This window comes from Enhydra lutris, unplaced genomic scaffold, assembly GCF_002288905.1.
Source record: "Enhydra lutris kenyoni isolate GAN:26980312 unplaced genomic scaffold, ASM228890v2 scaffoldscaffold505, whole genome shotgun sequence".
NCBI lineage: Eukaryota > Metazoa > Chordata > Mammalia > Carnivora > Mustelidae > Enhydra > Enhydra lutris.
The window spans coordinates 1-16,432 of NW_019154589.1; the positions used below are offsets into that span (position 1 = coordinate 1).

General features: G+C 62.0%; 2 protein-coding genes across 8 annotated transcripts; one reads left to right on the forward strand and one right to left on the reverse strand.

The window, feature by feature from the left end:
* Positions 1-58: 58 nt before the first annotated feature.
* On the forward strand, positions 59-2,972 carry LOC111140316 (HRas proto-oncogene, GTPase). 4 transcript variants are annotated; one of them, XM_022492601.1, is made up of 6 exons: positions 519-835; positions 1,082-1,245; positions 1,422-1,600; positions 1,721-1,880; positions 1,976-2,057; positions 2,542-2,972. In XM_022492601.1, exons 2-5 carry the CDS (start codon positions 1,135-1,137, stop codon positions 2,036-2,038), a joined length of 513 nt encoding a protein of 170 aa, XP_022348309.1. In that variant the 5' UTR covers positions 519-835; positions 1,082-1,134; the 3' UTR covers positions 2,039-2,057; positions 2,542-2,972. The 4 variants fall into 4 exon arrangements, with proteins under 4 accessions (XP_022348307.1, XP_022348309.1, XP_022348305.1 ...); XM_022492599.1 differs by lacking the exons at positions 519-835; positions 1,976-2,057 and adding an exon at positions 59-78 and having other exon boundaries at positions 1,085-1,245; XM_022492597.1 differs by lacking the exon at positions 1,976-2,057 and having other exon boundaries at positions 520-835.
* A 182-nt stretch (positions 2,973-3,154) lies between these two features.
* LOC111140317 (USP6 N-terminal-like protein) lies at positions 3,155-10,835 on the reverse strand. Of its 4 annotated transcripts, XM_022492605.1 has the most exons (11): positions 10,772-10,835; positions 9,167-9,247; positions 8,724-8,831; positions 8,226-8,347; positions 7,511-7,559; positions 7,025-7,145; positions 6,256-6,350; positions 5,964-6,029; positions 5,332-5,431; positions 4,903-5,055; positions 3,155-4,601 (listed from the first exon to the last, which is right to left on the reverse strand). In XM_022492605.1, the coding sequence occupies exons 2-11, from the start codon at positions 9,203-9,205 to the stop codon at positions 4,054-4,056; spliced, it is 1,401 nt and encodes a 466-aa protein (XP_022348313.1). In that variant the 5' UTR covers positions 9,206-9,247; positions 10,772-10,835; the 3' UTR covers positions 3,155-4,053. The 4 variants fall into 4 exon arrangements, with proteins under 4 accessions (XP_022348313.1, XP_022348310.1, XP_022348312.1 ...); XM_022492602.1 differs by having other exon boundaries at positions 4,903-5,431; XM_022492604.1 differs by lacking the exon at positions 5,332-5,431 and having other exon boundaries at positions 5,964-6,350.
* Positions 10,836-16,432: the final 5,597 nt, after the last annotated feature.

Here is a 16,432-nt window from a genome sequence, read left to right on the forward strand (position 1 = left end):
CCGGCGGCCCCGACCCGGGCTGCGGCGCGGGGCGTTGGAGGCACGGCGGCGGCGGCGGCGGGGCGCGCGGGGGCGCAGGTGAGCCGCGGGCGGGAGGGCTGCGGGAGGCGGCGGGGGCGCGGTGCGTCCGCGCCCCTGGCCCTGCCCTCCGCGGGGCGCCAGCCGTGCTCTTGGGCAGCGTGCGGGGGGCCCCCCGAGCCGAGGTCCGCCGCGGCGCCCCTCGAGTCCACGGCGCGCTCCCAAGGGCTCGGGCACTGGGCGGCCATCACGGTACACAGGCAGCGAGTCAGGGGTTAGGAAATCGCTGCCCACTGTCTAGGGACAGGAGCAAGGGCACCCCGCGTTCAACCTCACAAATCGGGACACCCCAGCCAGAGGCCTTGAGTCTTGCTCACCTGCACCCCTGCTCCGCGCCTCCGCTGGGCCTGTTTCTCTCGCTGGGTCCGTTACCGGGAGCCCTCCTCCCCCCAACCCGCGCCCGGCCGCCTCCTCGGTCTTCCTTTCTCCGGAGCTCATTGGCAGCAGGATACCGTGGGTTTCCCCTTATTTTAACGCGTGCCGGCCTTTTCCTTGGAGAAGGGGCCGGGGGCTTCTTTCCCTGCCCGTCACCCTGCGCCTGGAACAGCAGCTGGCATGCAGTAGGCGCTCAGTAAATGCTTGTCAAAGGCAGCAACATGCTGGGGGTGGGGGGTTCCTCAGCCGGTCGAAGGCTGGCGCTGGCCTGCCCAGGCACGCTGCTGTGGCCCGACCTGTTCTTGCAGGGAGGGGACCGGTAACCTCAGCCTGCAGGGCTTCCAGTTCAGGCTTTCTGCCTACCCAGCAACTTCTAATTTGGGTGCGTGCTTGGGAGATGCTCTCAGCTGTCAGCTCTGCCTTTTGGGGGCCAGCTCCCTGCTCTCTCAGAGCCATAAATGCAGCTGGAGTGAGGGCCCTCTGCCACCCCTGGGCTAGAGGGGCTGCAGGTGGGAGGGGGCTGGGCCCCGTTCCCTGGCTGTCTGGGGCCAGAGGGTGGGGCGGCAGCGTGGGGAGCTCACAGGCCTGCTCCGTGGGGCTGGGCCTGTGCTGAGTGTAGCTCCCTCAGCAGGCGGGACGGGAGACCACCGCAGTGCCCCGTGCTTCAGCCCTTGAGGAGCGATGACGGAATATAAGCTTGTGGTGGTGGGCGCTGGAGGCGTGGGAAAAAGTGCCCTGACCATCCAGCTGATCCAGAACCACTTCGTGGATGAGTATGACCCCACCATCGAGGTGAGTGTCGGCGCTCCCGTCCCCAGCCTTGACTCCTGAGGTGGGCTTGTCTTCTGTGTGCTCGACGGGAGGGCGTCCCCCGCTTGTGGGACTTGGGGGTGGGGCAGGAGAGGTGCCCAGGATGGGCCCATACTAGGAGAGGTTGGGGGGGTTCCTGAAGCCCTGTCCTCCTGCAGGACTCCTACCGGAAGCAAGTGGTTATCGATGGGGAGACGTGCCTGCTGGACATCCTGGACACGGCGGGCCAAGAGGAGTACAGCGCCATGCGGGATCAGTACATGCGCACCGGGGAGGGCTTCCTGTGTGTGTTCGCCATCAACAACACCAAGTCCTTTGAGGACATCCACCAGTACAGGTGAGCTGCTGGCCGGCCCTTGGGGCTTCCCTGTCCTTGTTTCTTCTCACGTCTCTGTCCTGGTTCTGGATGCAGCTGTGCCAGCAGCTGAGCGACTGGCTCCCACTTTTTTCCTTGTAGGGAGCAGATCAAGCGAGTGAAGGACTCCGATGACGTGCCCATGGTGCTGGTGGGGAACAAGTGTGACCTGGCTGCCCGCACAGTGGAGTCCCGGCAGGCACAGGACCTCGCCCGCAGCTACGGCATCCCCTACATCGAGACCTCGGCCAAGACACGCCAGGTGAGCCGGCTCCCCGACCCACCTCGAGCCAGGGACCCGCCCCGCCCCGCCCCCGCCAGGGAGCAGTGCTCATTGCCCCCTCTCCCCCGACACAGGGCAGCCGCTCTGGCTCTGGCTCCAGCTCCGGGACCCTCTGGGACCCTCCGGGACCCCCGTGACCCAGCGGCCCCTAGCGCTGTAAGTGTCCCCGGACGGCAGGGCAGCGAGGGAGGCCAGGGCCCAGGGTCTGGGCTGACCCAGCTCCAGGGAGAGGCGGAGGTCCCTGGAGAGAGCTGCCCTGAGCCAGGCCGGAGCGGCGACCCTGGGGCCCTGGCTCCTCGGCCCCCAGAGTGCCCTGTGGGCCCTTGTTGGCCCTGCCCCCTTCATGGGCTGGTGGGGACAAGGTTGGTAGGTCAGAAAGGAAGGGACACGGGGATGTTCAAGCTGCGAGCCAGAACCCGGGCCCGCCCTGTGGGGGAGGCTCCTGAGGAGCGAGCTGCCTGGTGGGGGCAGGCCTGGGGCTGCGGGATGAGCGGGGCCCAGCAGCCACATGGGAGTCGGAATGGGAAGAGGGTGGGGAAGGGCAGGGATTCTACATGAGCTTGAGGCCGGGGGTCCCTCGGTCCCCTCCCCTGCCAGGCCCCAGGCCGAGTCCCACTCTGAGCCGGCCTCTCCTTTCCAGGGCGTGGAGGACGCCTTCTACACGCTGGTGCGCGAGATACGGCAGCACAAGGTGCGGAAGCTGAGCCCGCCTGACGAGGGGGGCCCCGGCTGCATGAGCTGCAAGTGTCTGCTGTCCTGACGCCCCCTCCCCCCACCATCTTGCAGGCCCTCTGTGCTCCCAGAGCACGGGCACGGAGCACGGGCATGGGGCATGTGGGTGCCGGATGCCAGGAGGAGGTGCTGCGGTCGGAGGGAGAGCAGGGGAGGGAAGGAGGGAAGCGCCGCCCGGCCGGCTCAGGCTCCCTGCACGGAGTCCGCACACCTCCCAGGACGCTTTGCACAGACTGTGGTGACCTGAGGCCACCCGCACCCGGCTGTCACTCTCCTTCCAGCCCCGTCCTGGTCCTTTGGGCACAGGCTGAGTTGCAGTAAATTATTGGATGGTCTTGACCCTGGCGTCTGGCCGAGATGGGAAGGGCCCCGGGTCCCTCAGCCTTGTCTGCCTGGAGGCCCCTCTGCGGGGAGCCCTGCGGGGACTGGGGAGGCGGCCTGGGCTGAGCCACCCTCTTCTGTCTGGGTGTCTGGCGCGTCTCGCAGAGAGTCTGGGCTCCACAACTCAGGCTGGCTTTGTGTTCGACCACAACAACACTTTATTGAATGTCAGCAGTCAACAGGGGCTCAGAACCTAGGATGCGAGCCTTCCCCTGGGGACGGACACCAGCTTCTCCTTCAGGGGAAGGCCGAAGTCCCATGGAGGCCTGGACGCTAGTGTCCCCCACTTGGCACCTGTGCTGACGGCGGGTGTCAGCACGTTTTCCAAGTTTCCTTGAGAGGCAGGTGCTGAGGATGCGGACCTGAGCTGGGGTGCAGCATCAGGGTTCCCGGACAGGGTCCCAACACGTCTGCCTGGCCTTGGCCACTGCCCTATGGCTGCCAGGTGACCGCTGGAGACCCGCGCTCTGGTGGCCCCTGCCTCCTCCTGTGGGGGAGGGGAGGGCAGGGCCCACCTGCCTGTCCATGCGCCCAGGCTGGGCTGACCTGTGGTCCCCAGAGCTGACCTAGGTGGGAGTCGTGCACCCGTGGGGCATGCCCAGGCCCCAGGTGGACACAGAGAGTCCTTCAAGGACTTGAGCAGCTTTGGGTCAGAACTCAGGACTGCCCAAGGCCACGGGGCCTGAGACCCATCAGTCTTCCTTCTGGTCGTGGGGGAGCTCGTGTTGTCTCTGCTCCCGGGGGCCTGGGGTCAGGCCAGAGAAGATCCCTCTAGGACAGTGACTTGGTACCTCCTGGAGGGGGTGCCATCTTCCAAGAAGTCGAGAGTGAGGAGGCAGGGCACCGTGCTGGCTGCCCAGAGCCTCTCAGCCCCCACGCTCTTCTCCAGAGGCCGAGGGGCATCTACTTTCCCCATCAAGGAGGAGATCAGAGGGGCCTGGGCAGGCTCGGGGCCCTGGGGCTGCGGGCTCAACGCTGGCCCGCACGTGTCTCGGCTGGGCTGGTCGAAGCCCACACAGGGGCAGGAGCTGCAGAGGCCCTAGGGCAGGAAGGGTGTCCTGGGCCCTACAGCCTCCTCCCTCCTGGGCTGGAGGGACCCTGTCCCAGGAGACCCAGGGACGTTTTGGGGCTTTGTCTGGGGTGTGGCCATAGGGGTGGCCCCAGCAGGGGTTAAAGGGAAAGGGACCCAGTGCTGTGGCCTCAAGGCCATGTCCACAGGCCCCCTGCACACATCCCCCTGGTGTCCTGGCAGGTTGGGGAGGGAACTGCATCGCTGCCAGGGTAGCCGGGCCAGCGAGGGGTCCTGGGCTGGGGGCAGTTGTGCTAGAACTAGGGTCCCAGGGGCTTCTGGCCACAGGGGTGCCGCCAAGGGCTGCGTCGACCTTCCCTCCTGCAGCGGCTGCTCGGCCTTGAGCACGGCCTGGCGGGGAAGGGGTCCCGGCTGCTCAGGGTGTGTGGCTGGGCCTGGGGAGGCCAGCCCGTCCGCTCCAGAGAGCGTCTCCAGGGTAGGAGAAGGGAGGAGGGCCGTCGGGGCTGGGGACACCTGCTCCTGGCCCAGGGGCATCTTGGGGAACTCCTCCGGGCCGGCTGCAAAGAGGCAGACTGGGTTAGCGTCTCCAGCAGGCTGCTTGTGCCCAGCTGGCTGGGCCCCCGGGGTGTGCTCCCGCCTCCCTGGGTGTCCACCCTGGCCTGCCCCTCACACCTGATCCAGGCCGCGGATGCCCCGCCCCCACAGGGGGCACCCCGATGCCCGGGCCGGGCCTGGGTTCCCCGAGGTTGCAGCAGAAGAGCAGAGGAACAGAGACACAGAGGAAGGCCCCTGGGGACTGGGTCCACTGGGAGCGGCCCCAGGAGGGCGAGGCGGGAGGGGACGGGGACCGGAGCCCACCTGGCGGGGGCAGGTCGCACTTCCTCCGTCGCAGATGGGCCATGGAGGCCCGAAGGTGTTTGAGGACGGCCTCATCCTCCAGGGCCCAGGGCTGGGCCAGGGTGTCTTGAAGGAAGCCCTGCAGCCCTTCCAGGGGCAGCTTCAGGAGGCGTTCTGGGCAATGGGTGTGAGTCAGAGCAGAGGGGCGCCTCCCCACCGTCCCAGGATCCTGCCCGGGGACAGCGGTTGGGCGTCCCGCCGTTCCCAGGAGCACCCCGGGCAGAGCCGCGCAGGAGAGGCCCCGTGCCCGCTGCTCCTCTGCAGGGGGGCCCCCAAGCCACCGGCCGGCCTGTGTCCCTCCCTGTGTCCTCACTCCTGGGAGCAGTGGGCCATCTCCCCGGCCCCCCACACCTGCATCAGACACCCCTGGGCTCCCACGGGGTCCCTTACTGCGGTGCAGCCTGAGGACGGTGTAGGCCATAGCTGTGAGGACGCGCTCTCCGTCCAGCATGTAGGCGTCCCACAGCTTCAGGGTGAGCGCGAAGGGGGTCTGCGGGGGAGCGGGAGTGGGGGAGCAGCCTCCGTTGGGCCCAGGGGTCCTGCGCCTGTGCGAAGGTCTCCCCTCCACCCTGCCCCTGCCGTCCCCGTGGCTGCGTCGGACGGGGCTCTGCAACCTGTCCCGTGGGGGTCCTCCTCCTGGGCAAGAGGGGCTCCAGACGACCTTAGGCAGGAAGGGCCCGGCCAGTACAACCCACAGACCTGGGGGGCCACAGACTCTGCCCCACCCTCGGTGCCCACACACGCCAACAGGACTCCAGGCTGGCTGCAGAATGGGCCGAGGGCCCGTCCGCTCCCAGGCTGATGTGGCCTTCCCTGGGGAGGCAGAGATGGACAGTGCCGGTCCCCCAGGATGTCCTCAAGGGGCCCCCTTTGGGGCTCCAGGACGCATCAGGACAGCGAGCCTCAGGCTCAGGGCCTTGGGGTCAGGCCTGGCTGGTCTGGAGTGTGAGGCTGAGCTCAGGCTTCCCCTGGGCCCAGGGCCGGGAGCAGGTCAGGGACCAGGTCTGCCAGGGGAGCCTTACCCGGCCGATGAAACATTGGAGAAACCACCTGGTGGTGTACAGCCCCGCGCTCATCCCTCGCTCGTCCTGGCGGAAGGACACAAGGTGCTCGGGTCCCAGCCGGCGGCCACCACTTCCCTGGCCCCGGCCCCATGCACACACTCCCCGAGGCCCCGCTCAGCCCCGAGGGCGCCCTGGGCCCAGCAGGAGACGGAGCCGGACACCGGGCTCTGGGCAGCGTGGGCAGGGTTCTGCGGGCCCCTCCCCCTGCCCCGGGCCGTGAGGACAGGGCCTCCGGGGAGCGTCTACTCGCCAGGTGTTTCTTCAGGCCTTTGAGCTCCTTCTCCACGATGTCATCATGATGCCGCTGGAAACGGGCCAGCTTTGGGAATCCCGGAGCGAAGAACCCTGAGAAGGCCCCAGGCACCCGCACATCAGGGCCTTGTCCCCCACCAGGTGGGGGATGAGTCTGCCAGGGGGCTCCGCTCCCACGCCCTGACTGGAGTGTGTGCCCACAGCCCTCCCAGCCCGGGCTGCGTGCGCCCACTCGTCCGTGACAGTGGCAGAGCCGTCCAGGCCTGGGGGCCGGGCCAGAGGTCCCTCCGCACAGAGACCCAGCTGAGTGGGTGGCCAGGCTGAGCACCAGGCCCGTCGGACCCAGCACACTTCCTGCGGTGGTCGCAGCAGGGGCAAGAGGGTCACCAGCCCTGAGGGGTAGGACGAGCCTCCCACGGGGAGAGTGAAGGGGGTGAGCAGGCCCAACGCCTGGGCTTGGGTGCTGGGCTGAGGGTCCAGGGAGCAGGACATAGCACCGCCCGGGCTTCGTCTGGCCGGGGGTCCCAGGGGGACCCGGCGGGCAAGCCGGCTGCCAGACAGGACTGAAGGCCCCGTGGGAAGGCGAGAACGGTCTGCAAATGCTGGGGTCAGTGGCCATGGCTACAGACGCCCTGAGGAGGCCGTGCCCTTTGCCAGTGGGGAGGCGGGCTGGCTGGGGGTCCTGGCATGCCCCGCTGCGGTGGCTGCCCTGCAGGGAAGGAGTCCTGAGTTCCAGGTCACACCCAGGCGCCCTGCAGGCCCCCTACCGTGCATGGCATGGGTCTCCAAGGTCATCAGCTGTGCCAGGGCCCAGAAGGCGTCCTCCTCACCCAGGAACATGACCAGGATTGCCACGATGTCACTCATCCCCTGACAGTAGCCCACCTCCTGCGAGAGCCAGACCCCATGGAATGGGGCCACCTCGCTGGGGGGAGGTCAGGACAAGGGGAACCGCCTTCCCAGCCCGGGTCCCGATCCTCCCACGGGATCTTCAGGACCCAGCCCCGAGCATTAGCACCACAGCGGTGCAGGCCAGAGCCCCCCGGCACCCAGCGCTCAGGGACTCAGGGGCCGTCCCTCCCCCGCACTGAGATCTGCACCCCAGCCCGGCCTCAGTCCTAGGGTCCAGGGCCCCTCCCTTGCGTCTCTGGGGCCATGGGAACTGGAGTCCCAACTAGGAGTCCCACCCGCTCAGGCATCCTGGAGACAAAGGGCACCCGCGGGGCAGGAGGGCTGGCGGCAGGGACACTCACGGGGTCGTAGACTGAATACGCCCGGAGCACATGGAACAGGGCTCGCTGCCTGGGGACGGGGAGAGCAGGGTGGGTGGCTCTTGTCTGACCAAGCCACATGGGTGCCCCCCGAGGAGCAGAGTGCAGCCCCAGGGGACCCGCGGTCTTCAGCGAGGCTCGGGGTGGGACACGTGCGGCGGGGGATGCGGGTGGTGAGCACGGGACCGGGGGTGGGGCCGGGTGGCATTTGGGGGTTCATGGTCCTGGCTATCTTTACACACTGTGTCCACTGTGGAAAATACAATGCCAGTCCACGCAGAAACACACCCAGCGGGCTGTCCCCTTGACCGTGTGTCCCTAGTTCGTCCACGTGTGTCTTCGCCCGGCCGAGTCTGTGCTGCCTGGCCCCCAGCTCCCCGTAGTGCCCCCTGCCACGACCCCACCCTCTGGCCCGTCTGCCCTCGTACAGCTCCATGCCAACCTTTGGGTTCCGCTCACATGGCTGCCCAGCCAGGCCCTGGCGCGGTGCCCTCCCCATCGCGGCAGCCCCGGGGGTTAGGTAGGGACCCCTGGGTCCTCCCACCCACGTTCACCATGTGGCCGAGACCATGTTTGCTGCTATTCCTCCCCCTCTCCTCAGAGACCCCGCGTCCCCCACCCAGAAGCCCCCTGGGTCGCGCCTGAACCCCCGAGGAACTCCTGTGGCCCCAGAGCCCCGCTTGTCCCCCAGCCTCACCTGATGCCATAGCAGTCCCGGAACATGATGTGGTTCCGGAAGGTGCGGTTCACGTCCAGGTCTATTTGCCGGATGTTCTTGGAGAAGACCTGGGCCCGCTCCTTCATTTTCTGGGGGCAGAACTGGGGAGGAGGAGCCGGCATCAGCACACGGAGCCCCAACGGCCACCAACTGCCCCTGAGGCAGGGAGAATCCCGAGCCGCCCTGGGCCGTGTCCTGCGGACACCTCCTTCCTTCCCTGGTCTCTGAGGCAGGGCCCCCCACAGGAGCCCGTCGTGCCCGGGATGCCCGCGTCAGGGATCGTGCTCGGCAGGCCTGGGGGCCGAGGACACTCCCGAAGGTCAGCCCGCGGGTCTTCCCCTCCCCCGCACGGAGCCCTGTCCTCCAGGACGGAGCTCCAGCCAGGGCCCTGAGCTCGCCTCTCCCCACGGGGTGCCCTCGGCTCCTGCCAAGGCCTCCTCCAAGGGCCACTCCTCTGCTGAGGGCGCAAGGGCTTACCTTGTAGAGCCCCTGTTCGGTGGACTTCACCTTCTCAATATCGAGCAGGAGGGCCCACACCTGACCCCTCACCTGGGGATGGACCCCTTTATAGAAGTGCCAACGCATCTGTAGGAGAGAAGGCAGTGCTGGGACCCAGAACCAGGGCCGCCCTGCCAGGCCTGGGAGCAAGAGGCATCTAGAAGCTTTTGGCTTTGGCTCCGTGGCATCCCCCGAGAGGCTGGGTCTCCTCGGAGCTGAGCCCTGTCTCCCACGAGGAGGAGGGCACTGGGCCCTGACCCGTCGCTTCCTCTGCTGCCCGCTTGGAAGTGGGGAGGCTGGGGCTCTGCCAGCAGACTCTCCCCAGACAGGGGCACTCCCGTGGGGTTGGGGTCCGGGGGAAGCAGGGGGATTTACCCCCACCCCCATGGGACAGATGCCGTCTGCGGGCGTGCGGCACCCACCTTCTCGCTGGGCCCGCAGTGGTCCCAGTTGCGAAGCATCTTTGCTCACTTTTCGGCCCTGCGGGTCTCCTGGCGATGTTGCTGGAACAGGAGAAGGGGGGCAGTGGAATAAGCCGCGCAGAGCGGGAGACCAGCCCATGGGCAGCGTCCAGGCGTCCTGTGGGGCGGGGCCATGGTGGGAACAGACTGAGAGGGGCCTGAGAGGCACAGGGCCGCTCCCGCTGACCACGTCTCTGGGGGTCAGGCGCCTTCCTGGCCACGTGCGGATTCCTGGGACAGGCGCTTTGGTGACCTAGTCCTGGGGACAGCTTTGGGGACTGGGTCTGCCGTCCCCTGGCCCCACGCCCCATGCACTGTGTCCTGCCCATGCCCCAGGACAGGCTCGTACCTTGGCCTCGTGGGGGCTGAGGCCGGGCAGCTCCTTCTCGCTGGAAGGCAAGAGAAGCAGAGCCCTGAGGACCAGGCCCCCGGCCCCACAGCCCCCAAGACCCGGGAGAGGAGGCCTGACCCCGGGGAGGGCCGGGGCTGCCAGCTGCCTGTGGCTCAGGCGGGGGCAGCTGCATCCCGCCTGGGCCGTGAGGAGGTGGTTGCTGCCAGGTGGGCTGGGCTGGGGTCCCTCAGCGGTCCCCCTGGAGGGACCTGCTCCTAAAGCGGGATGGGCCACTCCTAGACTTGTCACTGCCACCTGGGTGGCCCCTGTGACCATTAGTCTGAGGACACCGTGGGCTCACGGGGCCTGCCTGCCCAGTGTCTAGCCTGCCTCTCCCTCACTGTGTCCATCACCCTGCTGTGCCCTGACTCCACTCCTCTTGCTGGTCACATCTGCCGCTCTGGCCCCTTGTCTTGTCAGAGCCACGAGCACGACCCCACCCTCCCACCCCTCTCCACGGCCACTGGTCACTGGGCGGCGAGCACGGACTGGGGACATGGGAGCAGTGCTGTGACCACACACGGAGTCTCTGGCCACGGTGAGGTCTCGCGGGGCCCCTCGGCCTAACAGTCTCCTTCCCTCGTAGCAAGGCCACTGCGCGGTCCCCTTCCCTGGTTTCCCCCTCTAGGACAGCCTCCTGTCCCTCTTCCCTCCTCCCACCCAGGTCGGTCAGTCCCTCCCTCTGCTGCCCATCACCCCTCCCTGACCTGGCCTTGTTCCTGGCGTCGTCCTGCCATCCCCCAGAAGCCTTCGGGAGCTGTGGCGGGCCTGGCCTGGGGGTGTCACCAAGGGTACTCCTCGGCCCTGGCCCCAGACCAGACCACCCTCCCACGGAAAGGACACCACTGTCCAGAGCCCCTCACCCTCTGCAGTCCCAGCTGAACTGACTGGACGCACAGACAGAATGCAGGAGGCAGGCCCCGGGCCTCCCTGAAGCAGGCGTGGAGGCCCCTCGTTGGGGTGCCCAGGGGCCCAGCCCAAGGCCCTGCTCCATTCCTGCCATGATCTCGGTCTGCCTCCCGGGTCGCTCAGCTCCAGCCAGAGCAGATCTGGCCCTCAGAGGGCTCCAGGGGACGAGGCCCTGAGCTGGGGACATGGGTCCTGCCTCCAGAGAGATAAGTTCCTGTCAATGCATTCCACCCCTGAGCCGGACGGAGGAGGGCCCCGGGACTCACTGCAGGAAGCCGTGATGGTCCGTGAGCCTGCACAGCGAGAGGTCAGCACCTTCCCGGGCGTCCCCTGGAGACCCCGCTGGGCGTGCCTGAAACAGAGAGGGTCTGTGGTGGGGGTCCCGTCCAAGCCAGGGGCAGGGGGAAAGGAGGGAGCAGAATGGCTCCTCTCGCCCCTGCACCCTCAGGGAGCCCAGGACCCTTGGAAAAGGGCCCAGCATAAGAGGCAGGCCCTGTCGGCTCTGGGAGCAGGATGACTGCCACCCTTGGGTCTACCAGAGATGTCCCCCGCCTGGCTTCCCCCACTCCTAGGGCCAACCACACCCCCTTGGTCTCCTCTGCGGGACTGCGGCTCTGATCCCTGCCTGGCACATACGTGCTCTCGCTGCTGAAGTCTCCCTTTGGGCCAGACCTGCTCCTACACGCCTAGGACCCCACCTGGATCCCCCGAGCTCCCGCTGTCTGGGATCCCAGCTTGGGCCTCCGGAGCTCCTGCCGCCTATGATCCCTGCCTGGACCTCATGGACGACTGACCCCTAGGATCCCCGATGGACCCTCAGCTGCTTCCCATGCCTGGGACCCTCCCCCGCGTCGCACTTGTTCCCGAGGACTCTGGTCCTTGTCTGGGCTGAACGGGCCCATCCTTGGCTCTGGGCCCCACCCCTGCAATGAGGGCCCGTCGAGTCGATGGGCCCCTCTGTGGCTCACCTGGGTGTAACTGGCTAGGATATGGGCCCGTTCCGAGGCCATCAGGGTCTCCAGGTCCTGGTTCATGGTGCTGCCAACCAAAATCATCCCGAGGGGACCCTGCATGAGAACCTCCAGGGAACCAAGGCGAGTGCTCCCAGCGGGCAGATCCCCAGTCTGTCTGAGCCCAGAGTGGAGAGAACCCTGGGGCTCCAAGGGCCGTGCCCAGCCGTCGGATCCCTGCAGGCACTGCCTCCCCGGGGCACTCCCACCTCCAGACTCCCTTCCCAGCCACTGTCTCCAGCACGCGGTTACACTGAGAGCACAGACCCTTCACCCCGTACCCAGGAGCACACGGGGGTCCGGGTGTCTCTGGGAATTGCTGACATGATGCTTGGGGTGGTGTCCCCAAGCCCGGGGCCGGCAGCGCGGGGCTGGATGGAATGGCCGGCCAGTGAGTGTCCCTGTGGGCTTGGGGGGATCAAAAGTGACTCTGAGATGTGACAAGCTCACGCGACAACAGGGAAAAGCCGGTGAGCGGGATGTCCCCCACATAAACACATGCCAGCAAGAATCTGAATGGGCTCGCCAGCCAGGAGCCTGCGGTTTGGGAATTGCCCGAGGAGGGGCGGAGGGGAGAGCAGGAGGGACTTGGTGCTCCCTGGAGGGGAGGGGCGTGCGGGCTCCCTGCCCAGTAGGCTGGGACCTGGGCGGCAGCGGGGGCAGCCCGTCCTCCACGGGGCTGTGGAAAGGCTGCCTGCGCCGGCTCACGGTCAGCGCTTGGTGGTCGGGGGCTCTTGCCCACAGCCCTAGAGCCCGCAGGCTCCGAAGGGAGCAGCTCACACTCACCTGTGACCTGTCGCTGTGGGAGCCGCGCCTGCTGTCTCCACGGGGTTTGTGGGGGGAGCGCGTTAGTGAACGTGTGGCAGAGCAGGGAACAGAGAGCGAGAGCGTCTCCAGCTGCCTGTGGACACAGAGCAGAGTGCGCGCCAGGCAGCAGCGGAACCCTGGTGCGCACCGTTCAGCCGACAGCGGGTCCCCCGTGTCATCCGTGCGGGCCAGCGGGGTTCTGTGTACACTGAGCCCTTCACCCTGAAGGTCTTGCTCCCCGGGAGGGTCTTGGCACCACGCACGGTGGGAAGGGGGGCTTGGTGTCCTCCCACCATCCTGAGCTCCCATGCTCGGGCCCTCAGGGCACCCCCCTGCTTCGATGACAGGGTCACCTGTGTTCTACCACCCCAAGGGTTGCCAGGGTGCGTTTTGTACCCGAGAACATTTGAGGGGCGCCTGGGGTGCTTAGTCGGGTGAAGTTCCAACTCTTGATTTTGGCTCAGGTCACGATCTCGGGGTCATGGGAACAAGTCCTGTGATGGGCTTGGGCTCGGCGAGGAGTCCGGCTGCCTCTCCCCCCTGCTCACGCCTACGAGTGTGCCGTCTCTCTCTCTCTCTCTCATAAATAAATCAATCTTTAAAAAATTAACATTGAAGAACATTTGAGAAATCTTTGTCATCTTTGCAGAGGTGCCTTTATTTTTGGAACGGCTGTATCACTGTCTTTCACAATCCATCGTGATTTCTATCCAAAACCTCTATTCTTGAATATTTACTGAAGTAGAGTCAACACACAATGTTACACTAGTTTCAGGAGTCCAACTTAGTGATTCAGCAATTCTGTACATTCCACAGCGCTCCTCAGGAGAAGTGTCCTCACCGTCTGTCTTCGTACAAGTTATTACAACAACTTCTTCCCTATGCTGTACTTTTAAAATTTCCGTGACTTGTTTATTTTATAACTGGAAGTTTATAGCTTATAATATGCTTCATCATTTTGCCCACCTACATCCCCTCTGGCAAATCAACCAATGTGATCCATCACATTAACAAAGGACAAAAACCATAAGGTCATCTCAATACTTACAGAAAAAGCATTTGACAAAATACAACATAAAAAACATAGTGGGTTTTGATGAAATGTACATCAAAAGAGTGAAGGCCATGTACGAAAACCCACAGCTGACCTCCTACTCGACGGTGAAGAAACCATTTCCCCTAAGACCAGGCACGAGACAAGGAAGTCCCTGCTCAGCACTGGAAGTCCCAGCTGCAGCATTCAGGTAGGAAAAAGAAAAGACCTCTGCATCGGCAGGGGAGTCAAACTGTTCCTATTTGCCGAAGACATGGTACTATAAATAGGAAACCTTAGAGACTCCACCAAACACTGTTAGAACTAATGAGTGAATTCAGAAAGTTGTGGGACACATGGGGCTCCTGGGCAGGTGTCTGCCTTTGGCTCAGGTCACAATCCCAGAGTCCTGGTATCGAATCCCTCATTAGGCTCCCTGCTCAGCAGGAAGCCTGCTTCTCCCTCTCCCACCTCCCTGCTTGTGTTCCCCTCTTGTGGTGTCTCTCTGTCAAATAAATAAATAAAATCTTAAAAAAAAAAAGAAAGAAAGAAAAGAAAAAAAGAACAAACAAAGCCACAACAGTGTGGTTCTGGCAAAAGCCAGTGGAGCAGGAGAGTCCGGAAGGAGATGCACGCTGACATGGTCAACTGATCTTTTCTTAAAAATTAAATTTAATTTTATTTAAATCCAATCAATTACCGTATAGTGTAGTATTAGTTTCAGAGATAGAGGTCAGTGATTCATCAGTCGCATGTAACACCCAGTGCTCATTCCAACACGTGCCCTCATTAATGCCCATCCCCCAATTTCCCTGTTCCCCCACCCTTTTCCCCTCCAGCAACTCTCTCAGTTTGTTTCCTATGATTAAGAATCTCTTACGGTTTGTCTTCTTCTCTGGTTTCATCTTGTTTTATTTTTCCTTCCCTTTCCCTCTGCTCCTCTTTTTTTTTTTTTTAAGATAGTGTTTTATTTATTTCTGAAGATTTTATTTACTTACTTGACAGAGAGAGAGTGAGAGAGGGAACACAAGCAGAGGGGAGTGGGAGAGGGAGAAGCAGACTCCCCACTGAGCAGGGAGCCTGATGGGGGGTTTGATCCCAGGACCCTGGGATTGTGACCTGAGCTGAAGGCAGACGCTTAACAACTGAGCCACCCAGGCACCCCTATGCTCCTCTGTTGTGAAATCGTATAATTGCCTTTCTCTGATTGACTTATTTTGCTTAGCACAATACCCTCTAATTCCANTTTCTCTGATTGACTTATTTTGCTTAGCACAATACCCTCTAATTCCATCCATGTCATTGTAAATGGAAAGATTTCTTTTTTTGGATGGTTAAGTAATATTCCATTGTATATATATACAATATCTTCTTTATCCATTCATCTGTGGATGGACATCTGGGCTCTTTCCATAGTTCGGCTGTTGTGGACATTGCTGCCATAAACATTGGGGTGCGGGGCCCCTTCAGATCATTCCATGTGTATCTTTGGGGTAAATACCCAGTCGTGCAATAGCTGGGTCCTCAGGTAGCCTTATTCTTAACTTTCTGCAGAACCTCCATATGTTTTCCAGAGTGGCTGCACCAGCTTGCATAAGAGACTTCCCCTTTCTTTGCATCCTCACCAACATCTGTTGTTTCCTGACTTGTTAATTTTAGCCATTCTGACTGGTGTGAGGTGGGATCTCATTGTGGTTTGTATTTCCCTGATGCTGAGCGATGGTGAGCATTTTTTCATGGGTCTGTTGGCCATTTGGGTGGCTTCCTTGGAGAAAGGTCTGTTCTTGACTCCTCCCCATTTGTTGACTGGATTATTTGGTCTTCCGTGTAGAGTTCAATAAGTTCTTTATAGATGTTTGATAATAGCCCTTTATCTCATAAGGCATTTGCAAATATCTTCTCCCATTCTGCTGGTTACCTTTTGGTTTTGTCAACTATTTCCTTTGCTGCGAAAAAGCTTTTTATCTTGATGAAGTCCCAATAGTTCATTTTTGGCATTGTTTCCCTTGTCTTTAGAGACGTGTCTAGCAGGAAGCTGCTGTGGCCGAGGTCAAAGAGGTTGCTGCCCATGTTCTCCTCTAGGATTTTAATGGGTTCCTGTCTCACATTTATGGGTTTATTTGTGTGTGTGTGTAAGAAAATGGTCGTGTTTCATTCTTCTGCATGTGGCTTTCCAATTTCCCAACACCATTTGTTGAAGAGACTATCTTTTTTGCATTGGACATTCTTTCCTGCTTTGTCAAAGATTAGTTGACCATAGAGTTGAAGGTGCATTTTGGGGCTCTCTATTCTGTTCCAGTGATCTATGTGTCTGTTTTTGTGCCAGTACCATACTGTCTTCGTGATTACAGCTTCGTAACAGAGTTTGAAGTCCAGAATTGTGATGCCACCGGCATCACTGTTTTCTTCTTCAACATTCCTTTGGCTATTTGGGGTCTTTTCTGGTTCCATACAAATTTTAGGATTGTTTGTTCCAGCTCTGGGAAAAAAGTAGATGGTATTTTGATAGGGATTGCATTGACTGTGTAGGGATGGTATTTTAATAGGGATTGCTCTAGGTAGCATAGGCATTTTGACAATGTTTGTTCCTCCAATCCACGAGCATAGAACGTATTTCCATTTCTTTGTGTCTTCCTCCATTTCTGTCACGAGCGTGCTGTAACTTTCTGAGGACAGATCCTTGGCCTCTTTGGTTGGGTTTATTCCTCGGTATCTGATGGTTTGGGCGCTATTGTAAATGAGATCGACTCCTAAAGTTCTCTTTCTTCTGGCTCATTATTGGCGTATAGACACGCAACTGATTTCTGGGCATTGATTTTATATCCTGCCACTTTGCTGAATTCCTGTATGAGTCCTAACAATTTTGGGGTGGAGTCTTTGGGTTTTCCACATAGAGTACCATGTCATCGGCAAAAACTGAGAGTTTGACTTCTTCTTTGCCGATTTGGATGCCTTTCATTTCTTTTGGTTGTCTGGTCGCCGAGGCTAGGACTTGTAGTACTATGCTGAACAGCAGTGGTGATAGTGGACAGCCCTGCTGTGATCCTGAGCTTAGGGGGAAGGCTCTCAGCTTTTCC

What these genes read in the sequence shown, in the direction of transcription:
- LOC111140316 (XM_022492599.1), top strand. Translation starts at nt 1,135, where the DNA reads ATGACGGAATATAAGCTTGTGGTGGTGGGCGCTGGAGGCGTGGGAAAA. An exon ending in GAGGACATCCACCAGTACAG is followed by an intron (nt 1,601 to 1,720) that starts GTGAGCTGCTGG and finishes TTTTCCTTGTAG; the next exon opens with GGAGCAGATCAAGCGAGTGA. An exon ending in CCTCGGCCAAGACACGCCAG is followed by an intron (nt 1,881 to 2,541) that starts GTGAGCCGGCTC and finishes TCTCCTTTCCAG; the next exon opens with GGCGTGGAGGACGCCTTCTA.
- LOC111140317 (XM_022492602.1), bottom strand. Translation starts at nt 9,205, where the DNA reads ATGCTTCGCAACTGGGACCACTGCGGGCCCAGCGAGAAG. An exon ending in CCGAACAGGGGCTCTACAAG is followed by an intron (nt 8,348 to 8,723) that starts GTAAGCCCTTGC and finishes CCTCCTCCCCAG; the next exon opens with TTCTGCCCCCAGAAAATGAA. An exon ending in CGTATTCAGTCTACGACCCC is followed by an intron (nt 7,146 to 7,510) that starts GTGAGTGTCCCT and finishes TGGCTCTCGCAG; the next exon opens with GAGGTGGGCTACTGTCAGGG.